At 43.4% G+C, this 15,050-nt stretch overlaps 1 protein-coding gene across 1 annotated transcript; it reads left to right on the top strand.

The window, feature by feature from the left end:
* Window positions 1-285: 285 nt before the first annotated feature.
* Window positions 286-14,656, top strand: LOC142595807 (E3 ubiquitin-protein ligase RBBP6-like). The gene is made up of 16 exons (XM_075724659.1): window positions 286-451; window positions 2,530-2,624; window positions 3,224-3,237; window positions 4,295-4,358; window positions 6,020-6,064; window positions 8,447-8,535; window positions 8,656-8,752; window positions 9,597-9,736; window positions 10,650-10,822; window positions 11,575-11,678; window positions 12,113-12,178; window positions 12,224-12,304; window positions 12,384-12,462; window positions 12,560-12,617; window positions 13,894-14,416; window positions 14,552-14,656. The coding sequence occupies exons 1-16, from the start codon at window positions 286-288 to the stop codon at window positions 14,654-14,656; spliced, it is 1,899 nt and encodes a 632-aa protein (XP_075580774.1).
* Window positions 14,657-15,050: the final 394 nt, after the last annotated feature.

Genomic DNA, 15,050 nt, shown 5'->3' with positions numbered 1-15,050 from the left:
CTTTAGGGAGAGCTCGGGGTTAGGAGGAAGAGGGCGGGGCCGCCGTGCCCCCATGACGCGGGCCTTTTGTCATAATGCGCTGGGTGAGGTGAGGGGCTGGCGGCAGCCCGTGCACTTGTCGTCCAGGAAAGCCCTGGGCGGAATGCTGAGGCCGGGCGCCCGAGTGGCCGTAGCGAGCGGTCGGGCCTGGGAGCGCTGCGTGTGAGAGAGGGAGCGGAGGAGGAGCCGGGGCCGCGGGGGCCTCTCCCCATCGTGTGGCCGCCCAGCCGGGCTGCGAGGAGGAGCATGTCGTGCGTCCACTACAAGTTCTCCTCCCAGCTGAGCTATGATACGGTCACCTTCAGCGGCCTCCACATCCCCCTCTGCGACCTCAAGCGCCAGATCATGGGCCGCAAGAAGCTGAAGGCGGCCAACTGCGACCTGCAGATCAGCAACGCCCAGACCAACGAAGGTGCGTGGGGGTGGTGGGCGCGGGGCCTTGGGCACCTAAAGCTGCCTGTTTATCTGCAGATGTGTCCTGGTTTTGTCTGGGCCAGAGTTGGTTTTCTCCCTAGTAGCTGGTGTGGTGCTGTGGTTTGGATTTAGCATGAGAATAATGTTGATAGCACACTGATGTTGTAGTTGTTGCTCAGGAGTGTTTGTGGCAGTCAGGGACTTTTCCGCTTCCCATGCTCTGCCAGGTGCAGAGGAAGCTGTGAGGGGGCAGAGCTGGGAGAGCTGACCCAAACTGGCCGGAGGGCTGTTCCATACCATAGGGCGTCATGCTCAGTATAGAAAGTGGGGGGAGTTGGCTGGGGGGCAGCGATCGCTGCTCGGGGACGGGCTGGGCATCGGTCGTCGGGTGGTGAGCAACTGCGTTGTGCATCACTTTGTGCTTTGTATGTTCTTTTATCATTAGTAGAAGCGGTATTACTATTTCTCTTCCTCTGCTGTCCTATTAAACTGCCGTTATCTCAACCCATGTTTTTTACCTTTTTTCCCCCCCAATTCTCTCCCCCATCCCCACGGGGTGTGGGGGGAGGGTGAGCAAGTGGCTGTGTGGTGCTTAGTTGCCAACTGGGGTTAAACCACGACAAGATATTTAAACTGTGTTCAGGAGAATGTCTGTGAAGAGACTTAAGAGCACACTGTTAGGGGTCTTAGGAATGCCATTGGATTGCATGGCACGCGTAGGTAGAGATCCATTTCAGAAGTCTTGTAGTTTTCTACTACTGTTGAATGAAATTGTCAAGAGCTTTTGAAAAATGGCTACTTTGCCTGAAGGGCTTTGCTGCAGAAGGGTCTGTGAATGTTGTCTTGGGTTGCTAAGGTACTGTCAGCTTCACACATGCCAGCAGGCTGAGTGGCCAACTGGCTGGCGTCACTACTGGAATGGTTGGGTCTGTGTCAAACAGAGCCTTAAAACCAGACTGATGGATGGTCCTAAATGTGATGGAGCCCAATTCTTATCCCCAGGAGAAGAAACGTTTTGAGATAGGCCGAACATGTGGCTTTTCTTATAGCAGGTGAGGAACAGAAAGCAAAGTTTTAGAAGAAAAAGTGATGCTCATAAAGATGTTCCCCCGTAAAGTGTTACTCTAATGTATATCATACCAGTTTTACAAAGTGTGTTGCTTTGTTTCCATACGTAATCAGAATCTGGTGAAGAAAAAGTGTCTGCTTCACTAGGTTCTGTTAAGCGTGGTGTTCCCTAAAGGTGAGGTTAAAGAAGGAGTATTTTTGCTTGAAATGCATAACCATGAATTTCAGTTTTTATTCATCAGATGTAGATGCTTAAACTCACTAGAAGTAAAGAGGATTTTAAATGTCAGTGGAAAAAAATGATATGATGGACTCTTTTGAAGATCTGGAAAGGCAAACTGGATGGTTGAGACCTATTTTAAATGTCGGGGGGGCAGGGGTGTCCTCTTCCATGCTTCCTCTAGAGGCATGTTCTATAAAGGCAGAATTCCCTTCAAAAAGCCTGCACTCAGGAATGATGCATTTCAACTTGCCGCCTCCTCTTAATTTGATCTGAACTTCTTGACCTGTCTTTTAGAATAGATGTTCTCACAATGTTGTGGAAGAACTGTGAACTGCAGAGCTCAGGATTCCTGAGTGCTCTTTCCTGCCCTGTAACATTCTGACTCCAACCCCTTGGAGCATGTGCTATTCTGCTTCTCAGGCAAGAGACAACAAACCAACAACCAAACAACAAACCCCAGCTGGGACCTGACCTGGTCTTAGTGCAGATGGCAGGCTGTCTTCTGTGTTCTGTCAGTCCTGAGTGACCTTGGAGACCAGTGTGCTGCTGGCATTCAAACTGTTTTAAATGAATGGAAAAGATTTTGCTGCTTGTGTGTGATTATCAAACCTGAAGATTTCTAGGAATGTCCCATTAGTGTGTTGAGACGATAAAAGCGCAGTGTTACATAGAAAGCTTTGCTTTCATCCCTGTGAAGGGATTGCCTGAAGTGCTATGTCATTACGTAGTAATAGACATTCTTACAAACTGAATACTGTTTTGTTCTGTATTTGTGTTGTTTTCAGAATACACAGATGCTAATGCGCTGATTCCAAAGAACTCATCAGTGATCGTTCGAAGAATCCCTGCTGGAGGAGTCAAAGGCACCAGCAAAACCTATGTTGTGTAAGTATCCATACAGCATTGTACCCTTTGTTAGGGCTTTCAGTGTGTTAGCTGGTTTTGTGGATATTAGTTTACAGAGGCATTCCGATTGCATCTTTGTTGTTAAAGGTGCTGTTAATTTTGGTTGTCATGGGGTAGATTGTAATGTATCTGTCCCAAAGTCGACTGGGACATGGGGTTTGAACTGGAGCAATGGTAACTTTTAAGATGATTCTCTTGGGCTTCTTCTTGGGCTTGATTTTGCTGAGACCCAAGTTGTAGGTGCTGTTTCCTCTACCTGAGTGGTCATTATTAAATCTTCTTGCTTCTATTGCTTTTATAGTGAAGAGAGATATGCACTGTAGTGTGAACTCGGAATTTGTTCCCATGTCAGAAGAGTCTGATTGTTGGGGTTTGACTCTTTCTTGCCTTTGGGGGAGGGAGGGTGGGATATGGCAGGTATTCTTATGCCCCAGGTCTGGGGTTTTTGCATCCTAGCTGTAGAGGAAAGAGCAAGGGTTGCCAGCTGGCGAACCATGCAAACAAGAAGTTCCATTCATAAGGGATTTGTATCAGTTTCCTAAAGACAGCGTCCGTTTCAGGCAAGAGAAAAAGAACACTGTCCCAAAGTGTATTGCCTTTAGTGCGAGTAGAGTGAAAGAATAGTTAATCCTTTCCAAACCTGAAACGCAGGAAGCAGTTTAGCACATTGCCAACTGTTGCTAGTTCTCTTTCTACATCTGTTTTTACCCTAAGCTGATATCTGTGCTCCAGGTTTTAGTTCTGTATTCCCAAGATTTATGGAGGGCAGATAACTGGGTGTATTGATTAAAATGACAGCCACTCAAATGCCATCCTGCCTACAGCATCATTGCTGTCATTTCTGTATTCACAGAGTCCAGTTGTGTATCAGCTGCATTAGCACTGTTTGAATGGTCACGTTTTCCAGCCTTCTTAAAGATAGACCTCTCCACCACAGTTAGTAGGTGTTATTAGCTTGTGGTTTTGCCATGTCCTTCTGATGTGGGTTCCCCATAAATAAAGTATACTGATGAGTTACAGTGTGTCTCGAACAGACAGTACAGCAGCATCCTGGTGCCCATGAAGCACTTGCAAGCAAAAAAACCCTGAATTTGTGTGGCTCTGCATGTAAACTTTGGGCACATTACTGCAGCAGTTGTTGCAGTGCTTTCAGGCACTACCGCGTAATTCTGGACGCCACAGCGTTGTGCTTATAAACATGGCCTTGTTTTGGGGGTTAATTGAAGGATGGATGCTCAGTGCTGCCTTGTGAATGCATCCTCCGTTTCTGGTTGGGTGGCACCCTCTCCTGGTATTGTAATGCTGCCCTAAAGTGAGAGGACAGATGCTGCTGGCATCAAAGCTCAACTAAATCCCTGTGTGTGGGGACAAGGAAAGAATGGCACTGCTGTTGTAACGTTGAAAATTAGCCGTGCAGATTAGCTTTTGATTCCTCCAGCTGGAAACATTGCAGAAACTGCTGGTAGAGTGGTTAATGTTTGGGAATGATGAATGCATGCTGTGATGGTGGAGAGGCCTTGAAAATGTGTTACTCGCCTTGCAGTATGTTCTTGAAGGGAAATGCACGAAGAAACCACTGTGTGGTAATCTACAAGTATTTCCTTGTACTTCCTCATCTTCAGGAGGTACGGGCTCTATTTTAAGTTCTGATCACCTCCATTTCTCTTCCAGAAGTCGAACGGAGCCAGTGAGTGGACCATCAAAACCAGTACGTAAAAACACAATCTCACACTTTTTTCTGCACACTGCACTTAATTCTACACAATGTAGCCTGGTATAAATTTTCCAAACAGTAACTTAATCTGTTTTCCAGTAGAACACAGTATATGTTGTAAATAGAATGTATTTGATTCAGCATCGTAGTGTGTATGTTTGTATTGGTTGTTGTGTGCTTTTGTTCCTTGCAACACAAATTGTCTGGAGTGCATTTTTTGCCATTTTCACATTGTATTACTTAGCTTTTGTATTGAAAGTCTTTTTTTTTTTGCCTAATGTTTTTTGAAAATCCATTATTGTTCAGCTTGGTACTGTTCCTTAGTTCTGATTTGGGGGTTCAAACAAATATGATAAGTCACATATCCCATACATTTTGAGGACAGTTCTGTGCAGCTAAATGATTCCTTTCCATGTCCTTAAATACCTGGGTATTTGTTCCTAAAACTGAATGATTGAAGTGATATTGCTTGGGCCCCTCTGAGTGCATAAATGTCTTTCATAGCTTGCTGTGAATTTAAACATCGTTGCTACACAAAGTGCTATTGTCAAGTTCTGCATTTGATCTTTCCACTTTCTCGGATGAAGCAGTTTAGTTGAATAGTTTGTCTGCAAATGGAAATACCTAAACCCCAGTGTACAAATGTTGGCACAAGTTTAGAGCCTGGTGCATTTGTGGGTGAAATCCCTGTCATTTGTCCTAACCTCTGCCTGCAGTATGCTTTTGGAGCTGGGTGACTTCAGGGTTGGATGCTGCTTCAATTTCGCAGAGGTTAAGCCTGTCTTTAGTGTACCACCATATGATGCTAAACATATGGAGAAGGAATGATGAACTGGAGTGAGGAATCTTTTTCTGCATGTAGAGATCTTTTTTCCCAGAGTCTGCTAAAAACTGCTGCCTTGAATTCTTCCACTGCGTTAGGCACTAAAGGACAAGAGCGTTTTCCACGGAAGGCTTTTAATCTCTCTTCTGATCCAGTTAGTGACCCCTTGAGGAGAGCTGTTCAGTTTACATTGTGAAATGTTACTCTATGCTTTTGAACAACTTCAGGCATAATAAGCAGTGATTCGAGTGTCTTTCTGCTAAGGTTTTACTGGTGTGAGCTTCACTGCTGCTTGTGGCGTAACAGAATTGAGTACACTGGAAAAGGAGCAAGCGAAGAGTTCCCCTTTTTCCTTGTGGAAAAAGTGCCCTCCAGTCTTAGTTCTCAACAAACACAGCAGTCCATTACAAACCAGTGGCCTGAGGACTTCATTCCTGCAAGCTGTTCCGTAGGGAGCTGGGAGGGAGGAGTGTGGCTGCAATTTATTCTCAGAAATCCCTTTTTAGCTGCAAATTGGCAGCTTCCTTACCCCTGTGACTCTTAAGCAGTTGTGAGCATTTGACAAGGGTCCCTCTCTGAGATAGTCTGGAGCAGTAAGTTGATCTCAGGCGGGTTTGGTGAGTTTGGTTTCTTCTCATTAACCACAGAGGCACTCTGGAGCTGTCACAGGTTTGGACGCTTTTTTGAACAAATGCCGATTACACTGGGTTGGAAATGCCTCTTTCAGTGACACTCAGAGGATATGGTGCAGCCTTTCAGACTGCAGTAGAGGTGAACTATTGCTGTGTTTTGATTGTAGAACTTGAATATGTGTTTAATGTTTTGTGCACAGATCAATGACTCTTCTGGATCTATTTCTCTGGCCCAGCTCATTAAGGTATATCTAGATCTATTCTTGTCAAATGCTTAAAACCAAAAGTGTTTGCTTTGTATTTTTAAATCTTATACGGTGATCTATAGCTGGATAACTCTTGTAATGTGAACAGAACTTTAATTTAGATTTTACTAATTTAAAAGTATTTATTTTAACTGTAAAATATGTGCGTATTTTGATACTGTCCTGTAAAGAGTAGTTGCCAGTCTGGGAAGATAGAAGGGGAGTACCTTATCAGCCTCAACGTAATGTTGCCATATTACTCACCTTCAAGACACAAAGAAGCAGCACTGCAGAAGCTGTTTACCGTTTTTCATACGTTTCATTCATGTTGTGTTGGAAACTAACACAACTTTCAGAGAAGAATTATATGGTCTGTAAGTTATGGACATTTCAGGGCGGGTTGCAACAGCCAAACGAGAAGCGTTTCTGGAACATGGACGATTGCGTGGCTATTTTTGAATTTCTAGTCACGATAGTTACAGTTCCGTTCTGTGAATGCTGCAGAGTTTCATACATCGTAGTACATCTACAGTGGACAGCACAATCTAATTTGTTTGAGTGCAGGCTGCGTCAATTGTGTAAATGTACCTGACTGTTTATAGGAATATGCCAATGTGTACGTGTGGCATATTAGCAGATGTGACCTTCTGAAACTGTTGCAGTGCCGTGTTTTGCTGTGGAACTGCTTGCGTTCTGTGCTCAACAATGTGTAGCTTTGCCTGGTGGTTGCACTAGTGATTGCACTTTGTGCAAAGGCGTAGTGCTAGCCAATGGAATGAGTGGTCTTTCGAGTGACAAAGATGAGAGAAGGCCGGGCCTAGTGCAGAGGAGCTGCTTCTTTCTTCTGAAAATAAAGGCTGGAGTTCATTTCCAAGAAAGAGAAATCTCTTCCCACTCCTAACTTCTTCCCTCACTCACTGCAGAAATTACACTGTGTACATTTGGCCAAAAAAAAAAAAAAAAAAAATTAGTTTGGAAGGTATCCACCAGAAGAAATTGGACTCCATTAGTGCTGTGCCTAAATGTGTCCTTGATTCTGTAAACTCATGTGAAGTTTTCCCCTGAAATGTGAAAAACTGTCCAAGTGGTGTAGACATTTCAGCTTTTGAGAACATTTAAAGAAAAATACAGGAAAATAACATAAAGCAGCTCAGAACTGTTACTTGCGCTGACCTCCTGAGTGCAGACTGGCTTAGCATGGAGGCAATGTGTTGTAAAAAGTTTTCCGGTTTGTTATTCCTATGTATTAAATGCCATATTTGAGTTTTGGTCTATTCCTAGGATGCGTTATTTTGTGTTTTGGAAGTGTTCTGTAAACCGTTTGGGTTCAAACAAACTAGTCAAGTATCTGTAAAGTTGTCTGTAAATGTTAATGGCAGTGACTTCATAGGTGTTGATCTGGATGATGTTACAGTTGAGAAAAAACTGTCTATATGAATGACTTGACAGATGTTGATGTGAATGATGTTACAGTTGAGAAAAAAACTGTCTATATGAAACAACCATTTAATAAAATACTGAAACTAGATGGTTGCTTTTGTGAATGAATGCATCTAAAAGCAAAAACATGCGCTGTTGATCTGAAAGATAGGTGCTTGAAGGTCCAAGTCATTTACAGTCCCTCCCTTTGTCCCTGCTTATGTCTGGACTAGCGTGCAATAAAAAAATCTGACCAAATACTGGTTAAACAAAAGCAGCTGGCTTCAAGAATTTGAAGACGTAGTTGTGCGTAAGGTTTATGAAGAAGTTAGTAGGGGGGAACATGCAGTTTGGACTGCCTACAGCACATGATGGTGACATTTCTACTGAAAAGAATCCTTTGTCTTGCTGAGGGATTCTAAAAAGCTTGATTCCTTTTCATGCTTCTGTGTCCGAAGCTCAGTTTCAGCAAGCAGAAACAACTTCCCTGACTCCTAAGTTGAGTGCCCTTTTCAGGCTGCAAAGGGTAAATCATGATAGTGGCATACATCTTTCTCAGTTAAATGTACAGCGGAGATCTTCTCCTTCACATAGTCTGGAGCTTAATATCAGTTCAAAAACACTGGACAGTGTAATTGTTTCTACGCAGAGCTTGAGTCCACGTGGAAGAAAGTGGGACTGGTTCCACAAGCCTTTATGTAAGGTGCAGACAGAGCCCAAGGTTTTGGGTGCCCAGGAATGCTCTTGTCAAGCAGGTTAACGGGCACCCAACCCCCACGTAAGGGCGTAAGGACTCCCCAGAACATCTTCAGCACAACTCTGTTTTATATGAGTAGCTGTTTTGGTGCAGCCTCAGCTGGCGTTGTGCTGCTCTTGACGGGACTGGGTGAGTGCTGTGGTCTTTGGCCGTGGGGGCTTCACTGTGTTTCTCATGCGTGTGTCAAATCCTGACCTGTTAAACAGACTGCCAATCTGGCTGAAGCCGATGCTTCCGAGGAAGATAAAATAACAGCGATGATGATACAGTCTTGCCAGGAATATGATCCATCCAAGTAAGTGTTGCTGATGTCAGATCTGTTCTTTGAAGATGATGGAAAAGCTGCAGAGATGCTTGTTGGAACAAGAGAGACACCTTTGCATACCTTTTTCTTTCTTTCCCCAAAATCTTTCAGTTACCTGAAGAAAGCCTTGGGTCCACCTCCACCATCTTACACTTGCTTCCGTTGTGGAAAACCTGGCCACTATAGGAAGAACTGCCCAACACATGGGGTAAGATTGTGGGGGACTGCTGGTGTTCGGTAGTTTGTCATTGTTTTTACCTTGGCAGTCACGTAACAATACAGAAACGCTCCTATTAAGAATTGTTTGTCTTGGGGTGAAACGCAGAGGTTACCTGGCAGTGTTGCAAAGCCCTTCAGACTTCCAGGGAAACCTGCAATTACAAATGCAAAAATGTCTTTTTTCCAGGCCATAGACATTAAATATGTCCATAGACCCTTCTCTGTGGACTTTCACGCACATTTTTGTATATTTCAATATCACTGGAAATGTTTCTGGTTTTAGCTCTTTTTAATGACTGGTTGTAGACAGCTTTCAGGATTCCGTCTAAACCCAAGATGTTTCTGTTGACCCCATCTTGTGACTAAGTGCGTGTTTTAGGTACACAAGCCTCTGGTTGAGTATTCATGCCATTGAACGTTCGTCACTGAATGCATATGCATGAGGTCTGAATTCAGCCTTCATCTAGAGATGGTGAACACAAGTTTCCCCAGCGAGTGATTCAGAGCAGCGAACTGAGCTCTCGCGCTGGATTGTGCTGGGGAGGAGGAGCGGGTTTGTGTCTCTTCTCCGAGTGGATGGCGAGCGCAGGGGTATTTCCCCCTTCAGGAACCTGAAGTTAAGCCAAAGAATGTCAAATGAGTTCAAAACACTGCTCAAGCCTTTTGAACGTCCTGGCTCTGTTCTTTTAGGAAAAGAAGTATTTTAGTTGAGCAACGCTTACGCTGGGTACAAGGAGAGCACTAAAGGCTTTTGCTGCTTCCAATAGTCCTTGAAATGTCATTTGAAGTGTGGGTCCTGAGATGAGATATGTCTGCATTTCTTTCCTTAACAGGACAAACAATTTCAGTCTGTTCCCAGAATTAAAAAGAGCACAGGAATTCCCAGGAGTTTCATGGTGGAGGTGGAAGATCCCAACACCAAGGGTGCTATGCTGACGAAAAGTGGAAAATATGCAATACCAGCTATTAATGCGTAAGTAGGGAATTAATTGGACTGACCACAAAGGGAAGGAGAGAAACGATGTGTAAACATCCAAGTGGCAATGCAACCAAGTTGTCTGGCATCTGGAATTACGGGGGAGGAAGCATTGTCATTGTAGCTTAACCTTAAAATCTGTGATACTTTCTACCATTAAAATAGGGCGGTCCTTCTGTTCCTGCCCCTGCAAGTTGGTGAAACTTGCGGTATGCTAAGAATCTGTATTTCTGCAAAACGTTTCAGTAGTGTTTACAGCGGAGTCGGTCTCTGTGAACGCTCATTTTGCTTCTGGGTTATGCTTCAAAGGCTTCCTGCAAAATGTAACAAAGAGCTGTTGGACTGAGCTTTCCTGCCCCCCTGACTTTTATCCAATCCCATATGTGAAACAGACTGAAGTTTTCCTGTGGCTATAAACTAAGAAAAGACTACTGTGTGCTGACAAGAGTGGCTGCTTTCAAATGCACTTGGTAGCACTTGTGTTTTTCTGTTGTGGATCTCCTTTTGTAGAAGCTGTAACACAGGCTTCCTCCATTAATCAAACGTAATTACTCAGAGACTAACTTTACCCTGAGCCTGCAATTTACACTTACCCTCTGGCAAAGGAGAGGTGGGATTCATTTCACCTTATTTCTGGGTGTCAAGGAATTATTTTTCCAGTCTGAGCTGGTTTCTGAGTTGATCCAATGAATGGGAGAGTTCTGCAGAAGGAAAATTCTTCCGCCCCTCCCTCTTTTAGTGCTGTGGCTACAGAAAAGTAGTTCAAACGAAATGCCTACATGTTAGAAGGCCAATGGGGAGTGAGAAGGATTCCATCTATTCTCTTCCTTTGGTAAAATGCAAAGCTTGGAAAAGTTTCCCTTTACCCATCTTTAACTCTTTCCTTTTTCCTTCCCCACCCCGCCTCCAGGGAAGCTTATGCTAGAGGCAAGAAGGAAAAGCCTCCCTTCCTACCAGCGGAGCCGTCCTCCTCCTCCTCCTCAGCTGATCCTATTCCAGAGGAGTTGTTGTGTCTCATCTGTAAAGATCTAATGACAGATGCAGCTGTTATTCCCTGCTGTGGGAACAGTTACTGTGACGAATGTAAGTGTTACTGCCCTGTCTGTTCATGCAAAACATCACATCTGATCTTCTGAAAGCAGAAGTAGGAGATAACAAAATTACTTTCTTACATGCTCTATTTAACACTTAAGTAGATGCTGAACAGGAAAGAATGCTTCTCGTATAATGGGGAAAAAAAAGGCAGAAAGCTTTTTTCCCTTTTTACCTATCTAGTTAAGTCCTCTTTACATGGGAAAGGATGAGTATGAGAAGAGTGCATCACTGTGCAGGTGATTACAGTATTAGATATGGAATGCATTTGGTTTGTCCACAGCCCTTTCCCTCATACAAAACTATACAGCCAGCTCTGGTGCCTGACTGTGCTCTGCAACAAAGGGACAGTTAGGCATTTAATCCACGTTCTTCTCCATGGGAGAGCTGGTTAAAACCTTCAGAACTCAGACCTACTAATGGTTTTTTGAGACGTGTTTTATTCATTAACCTGGAGGTTGGTGACTTCTCGCTGTACTAGAGAGTGGAAAAAAGACTCGTGGGAACATCAGGACACAGCCTACTCTACATCTTCAGGTGTGACAGTAGTGAAATATCAAAGCTGTACGGTTGTGTGCTGCATACGAGACATTTGTGACACTATTGAACTTTTATAGCTTCATGCTCTCAATTCCAGACCACATTCACCCATTAATCATAGACGTGTTTTGAGAATTGATTAGAAGCCAACTAATGTCCTCACTTTGGCTAAAACCTGTTTTGATGGTTCTAATTATTCACAGGCATTAGAACAGCGTTGCTGGAATCTGAGGAGCATACCTGCCCAACGTGCCACCAGACAGACGTTTCGCCTGATTCTTTAATTGCCAACAAGTTCCTACGCCAGGTGCCATGATGCCTTTTACGTAAACTGTTTGTAAGACAAGTCTGTTTGTGAAAAGGTGAAAGGGAAGCAAATACTAATTTACATCTCCTTTAAGCAAGGCTAAATGGAACAAGGCCAAATTTACTTCTGAAATCCATGATCTGTTGTTACAGAAGCTTACAGCCTGGCACATTCAGGTCACACTTTTGTTTAAGATGATTGCCTCGCTTTCAGATTTGGTGTTAACACTGAAGTACTTTAAATACAGATACTCTGAGTCACCAGTCAGTAATATCAGTGTCTAATGGGATGTGTTCATATATCTGTATGGCGATTTATTTTACGGTTGATAGCATTTATAAGAACACAAAAGCAATTTTACTCTGTGGAGGCTTTTGTTTGTGTATCTCCTGAAGTTCCGTATTACCTTTTTGTCAATGTTTTTCTGCCTCTAGGCTGTGAACAACTTCAAAAATGGAACTGGCTACACAAAAAGGCTCCATACACAAATTCAGCAGCAACAGCAGCAGCAGCCACCACCACCACCACCACCACTCCTGCCTGTCACACCTCCTGCTGCTCTGGTGAGTGCCGCTCAACTGTCTAAACCTTCCCCTCTGTCAATCAGCAGTCTGTTGGAAGAGAAGGTAAGTTTTATTTCAGCATATGTGCTGATTCTTACTTTTCATAGAGCTTATTTTCCAACTGTTTGCATTTATGCACAAGGGCTACCAGGTTCCTGTTCAAAGGCAGCCCGCAGTAGCAAGTGTTGTGGGCCCCCAAGGACAACCAATACCCACAGCTGGTAAGTAACTAGAACTTCAGGATTTCCTGAAAAGAATTATCTTCAGACCAGCTGAATGGGATTTTTTTTTTTCTTTTTTGCCTCCCCACTCCAGTAGGTCATCCAGTGAGAGCCAGAACAATTCACTCAGCAGGTGGCAGAGCAGGCTGGGAACTGTGAGTATTCTACAGAAATTCAATAGATGCCTACTTGTAACCTGCTAAACGAGGCCATAACACATAACTTATACAACAGCTGATTTCTAATGAAGTGAATATGCATAGATAGCAGTGGAGGGAGAATACACATGGTAATTAATTTTGAAATTTGAGTTGGGGCTTTAACAAAGGGGATCTGGGCTTGCAGTAAGGTTATTGAAAACAAAACTCCAGTAGAGGATGGAAAAGAGGACTCTGAAAAATGAATGCTTTTTTGAGGAAACCATAATTACCTATAAAACTTAAATATAATTAAAGGATCAAATAGAAAGCCACCCTTTTGATCACTGCCTGAATACGGCTGAAGAAATTGATTTCCCAATAGTAAACAGCCTCCAACATTCTTTTTTAAATAACTTAGATGATACTGATGGAGCAAATTGTTGGAAAAGTCAACGCTGTTATTTTATGACAACGTTGAATTTCTTTCAATTCAGCCATCTCAAATAGCCAGGATGCTTTCTCTCAGTTGGAGAGGGAGGAGTCTGTTTTATCTATTATTGCAGTGCCAAGTGAGTCCTTCCTTTTGGTACATATTTGTAATGGCATTGAGTGACATTGCTAGCGGCTGAGTTCAGAAGCTTTTAGATTTGACTTGTCTTGAAATGTAGTCACTGTCCTTGGTTAGAGCTAGAGGTAGGTGCCAAATGTTGCTAGGACATCTGGCTAGAAGTGCTGATGAAATAGTCCTGTAGGTAGGATTGCAGTACAAGTATTTTGCATCCTGTACAACTTGCCAAATAAGGAGTGAAGTTAAGTAGACTCAGCTGGCATTTTAAAATTGAGCTCTCTTGAGGCTAAATCATGTTTTCTTGATGTTTGGTACTGCATGGGAGCTGTTAAGATTTGCTCTTTTTGCATCTTACTGCAAAAAAAAGATTGCACTGCATGTAGTCGTGGAGGAGTGAAAAATGTGCCGCTTCCCGTGCCAGTATGCACCACCTGAAATCAATCAACAGCTGTGGTGGTTCATGAGATAGGAGTGAGTGGAAATAGAGTTACCCTTCCTGGATGTTTTCACACGAGCAAAGCAGCAGCTGTTCTGCCTTGTAAGCAGAAACTCTTATCAAGCTCTTGACTTTGCAGTAGCATCATGTCAGCAGCTGAAAGCAGCTTTGCCATAAGCATATGGAAAAAAAAAAAACCAAACACAAAATTGGGACAAAAAAAATTGGTGAGAGTGACTGTTTTGAATTACCTTCAGTATTTTTTTTTTGTGTGGTGCTTTTTTAAGGTCCAAGTCTCCCCGTAATGCTTCATCTTACTCTAGAAGGTCATATACCTATTCCAAGTCAAGAGCTGGTTCTTCCCATTCCTACTCTCGAAGATTTGGTCGTTCCCATTCTCACTCCTACTCGCGGTCGCCGCCGAATCGAAGAAGAGGCAAAGGGAAGAGCCGTAACTCTCGGTCTAGGTCAAGGGCACATGGTTATCACCAGTCAAGGTCAAGGTCACCCCCATACAGAAGATCCAAATCACGGCCAAGATCACCAGTATTTAGAGGCCAGTGTCCCATGAAACAGACTATACCTCAAGGGGAGGAAGAAAGGCAGCCTTTTAACAGACACACACAAGTTCCACCCTATGATATGAAGGTTCACTATGGCAGATCTGCTGACGTCAGAGATCCTTTTGAGCAGGAAAGATACAGCGCATGGGAAAGGAACTATCGAGAATGGTATGAAAAGTTTTACAAGGGCTGTTCTGTTACAAGGGGCTCTCTGTTCATGCTCCCAAGCAGAGATGATGCCACCCCTGTAAGAGATGAGCCTAGACCAGCAGATTATAGCACTTTCAAACTGGGGTCTGAAAAGGAGAAAAGAGAGAAGGATAAGCCAAAAGCAAAAATTGAAAAGGCAAAGCAGAAAGTAGAAGTGGCTTTTCCTCCAAAGAACAACAATATAACAAAAGCATCTAAAGCTTCCCAGAAGATGGACACCAGTCTTGAAAAATCTGCTCAATTGGAACCTCCTGTAAAAAAAGCAAAGAAGGAGTAGCCAAAGGCCAAGAGTGTTGAAATGTTTTCATCTTAAAAGGCTGAGAATATTTTGATATTTTCCTGTAAAGAGTAGTTTCCACTTCGGGAAGATAGAAGGGGAGTACCTTTTGGAGGCAGGGGGTGGGGGGGAACGGGGGCGTTGCAGAAGCCATTCTGGAACATGGACAATCGCATGGCTATTTTTCTCTTTGTTTACTAGCATGTGTATAAACACAAATCTCATGTTCATAAATAAAGTTAAGATTCTTTTAGCCTCGTCTATTCCCTGGCATGTCTGTATTACATTTCTAAGTAGCATCTTACCATAAGGGAACAGAGAAGTCTCAAAAAAAAAAAAATCAAACCAAAGGAAAAATCCTGGAGTGGGAGGGAAGACTTAGAGTTGGTTAGAA

Source organism: Pelecanus crispus, chromosome 23 (assembly GCF_030463565.1).
Source record: "Pelecanus crispus isolate bPelCri1 chromosome 23, bPelCri1.pri, whole genome shotgun sequence".
Taxonomy (NCBI): Eukaryota; Metazoa; Chordata; class Aves; order Pelecaniformes; family Pelecanidae; genus Pelecanus; species Pelecanus crispus.
Note: the sequence above shows the minus strand (reverse complement) of the source record. Positions and strands in the feature narration are given on the sequence as shown.

What these genes read in the sequence shown, in the direction of transcription:
- LOC142595807 (XM_075724659.1), top strand. Translation starts at nt 286, where the DNA reads ATGTCGTGCGTCCACTACAAGTTCTCCTCCCAGCTGAGCTATGATACG. An exon ending in ATACACAAATTCAGCAGCAA is followed by an intron (nt 12,179 to 12,223) that starts CAGCAGCAGCAG and finishes CTCCTGCCTGTC; the next exon opens with ACACCTCCTGCTGCTCTGGT. An exon ending in ACAACCAATACCCACAGCTG is followed by an intron (nt 12,463 to 12,559) that starts GTAAGTAACTAG and finishes CCACTCCAGTAG; the next exon opens with GTCATCCAGTGAGAGCCAGA.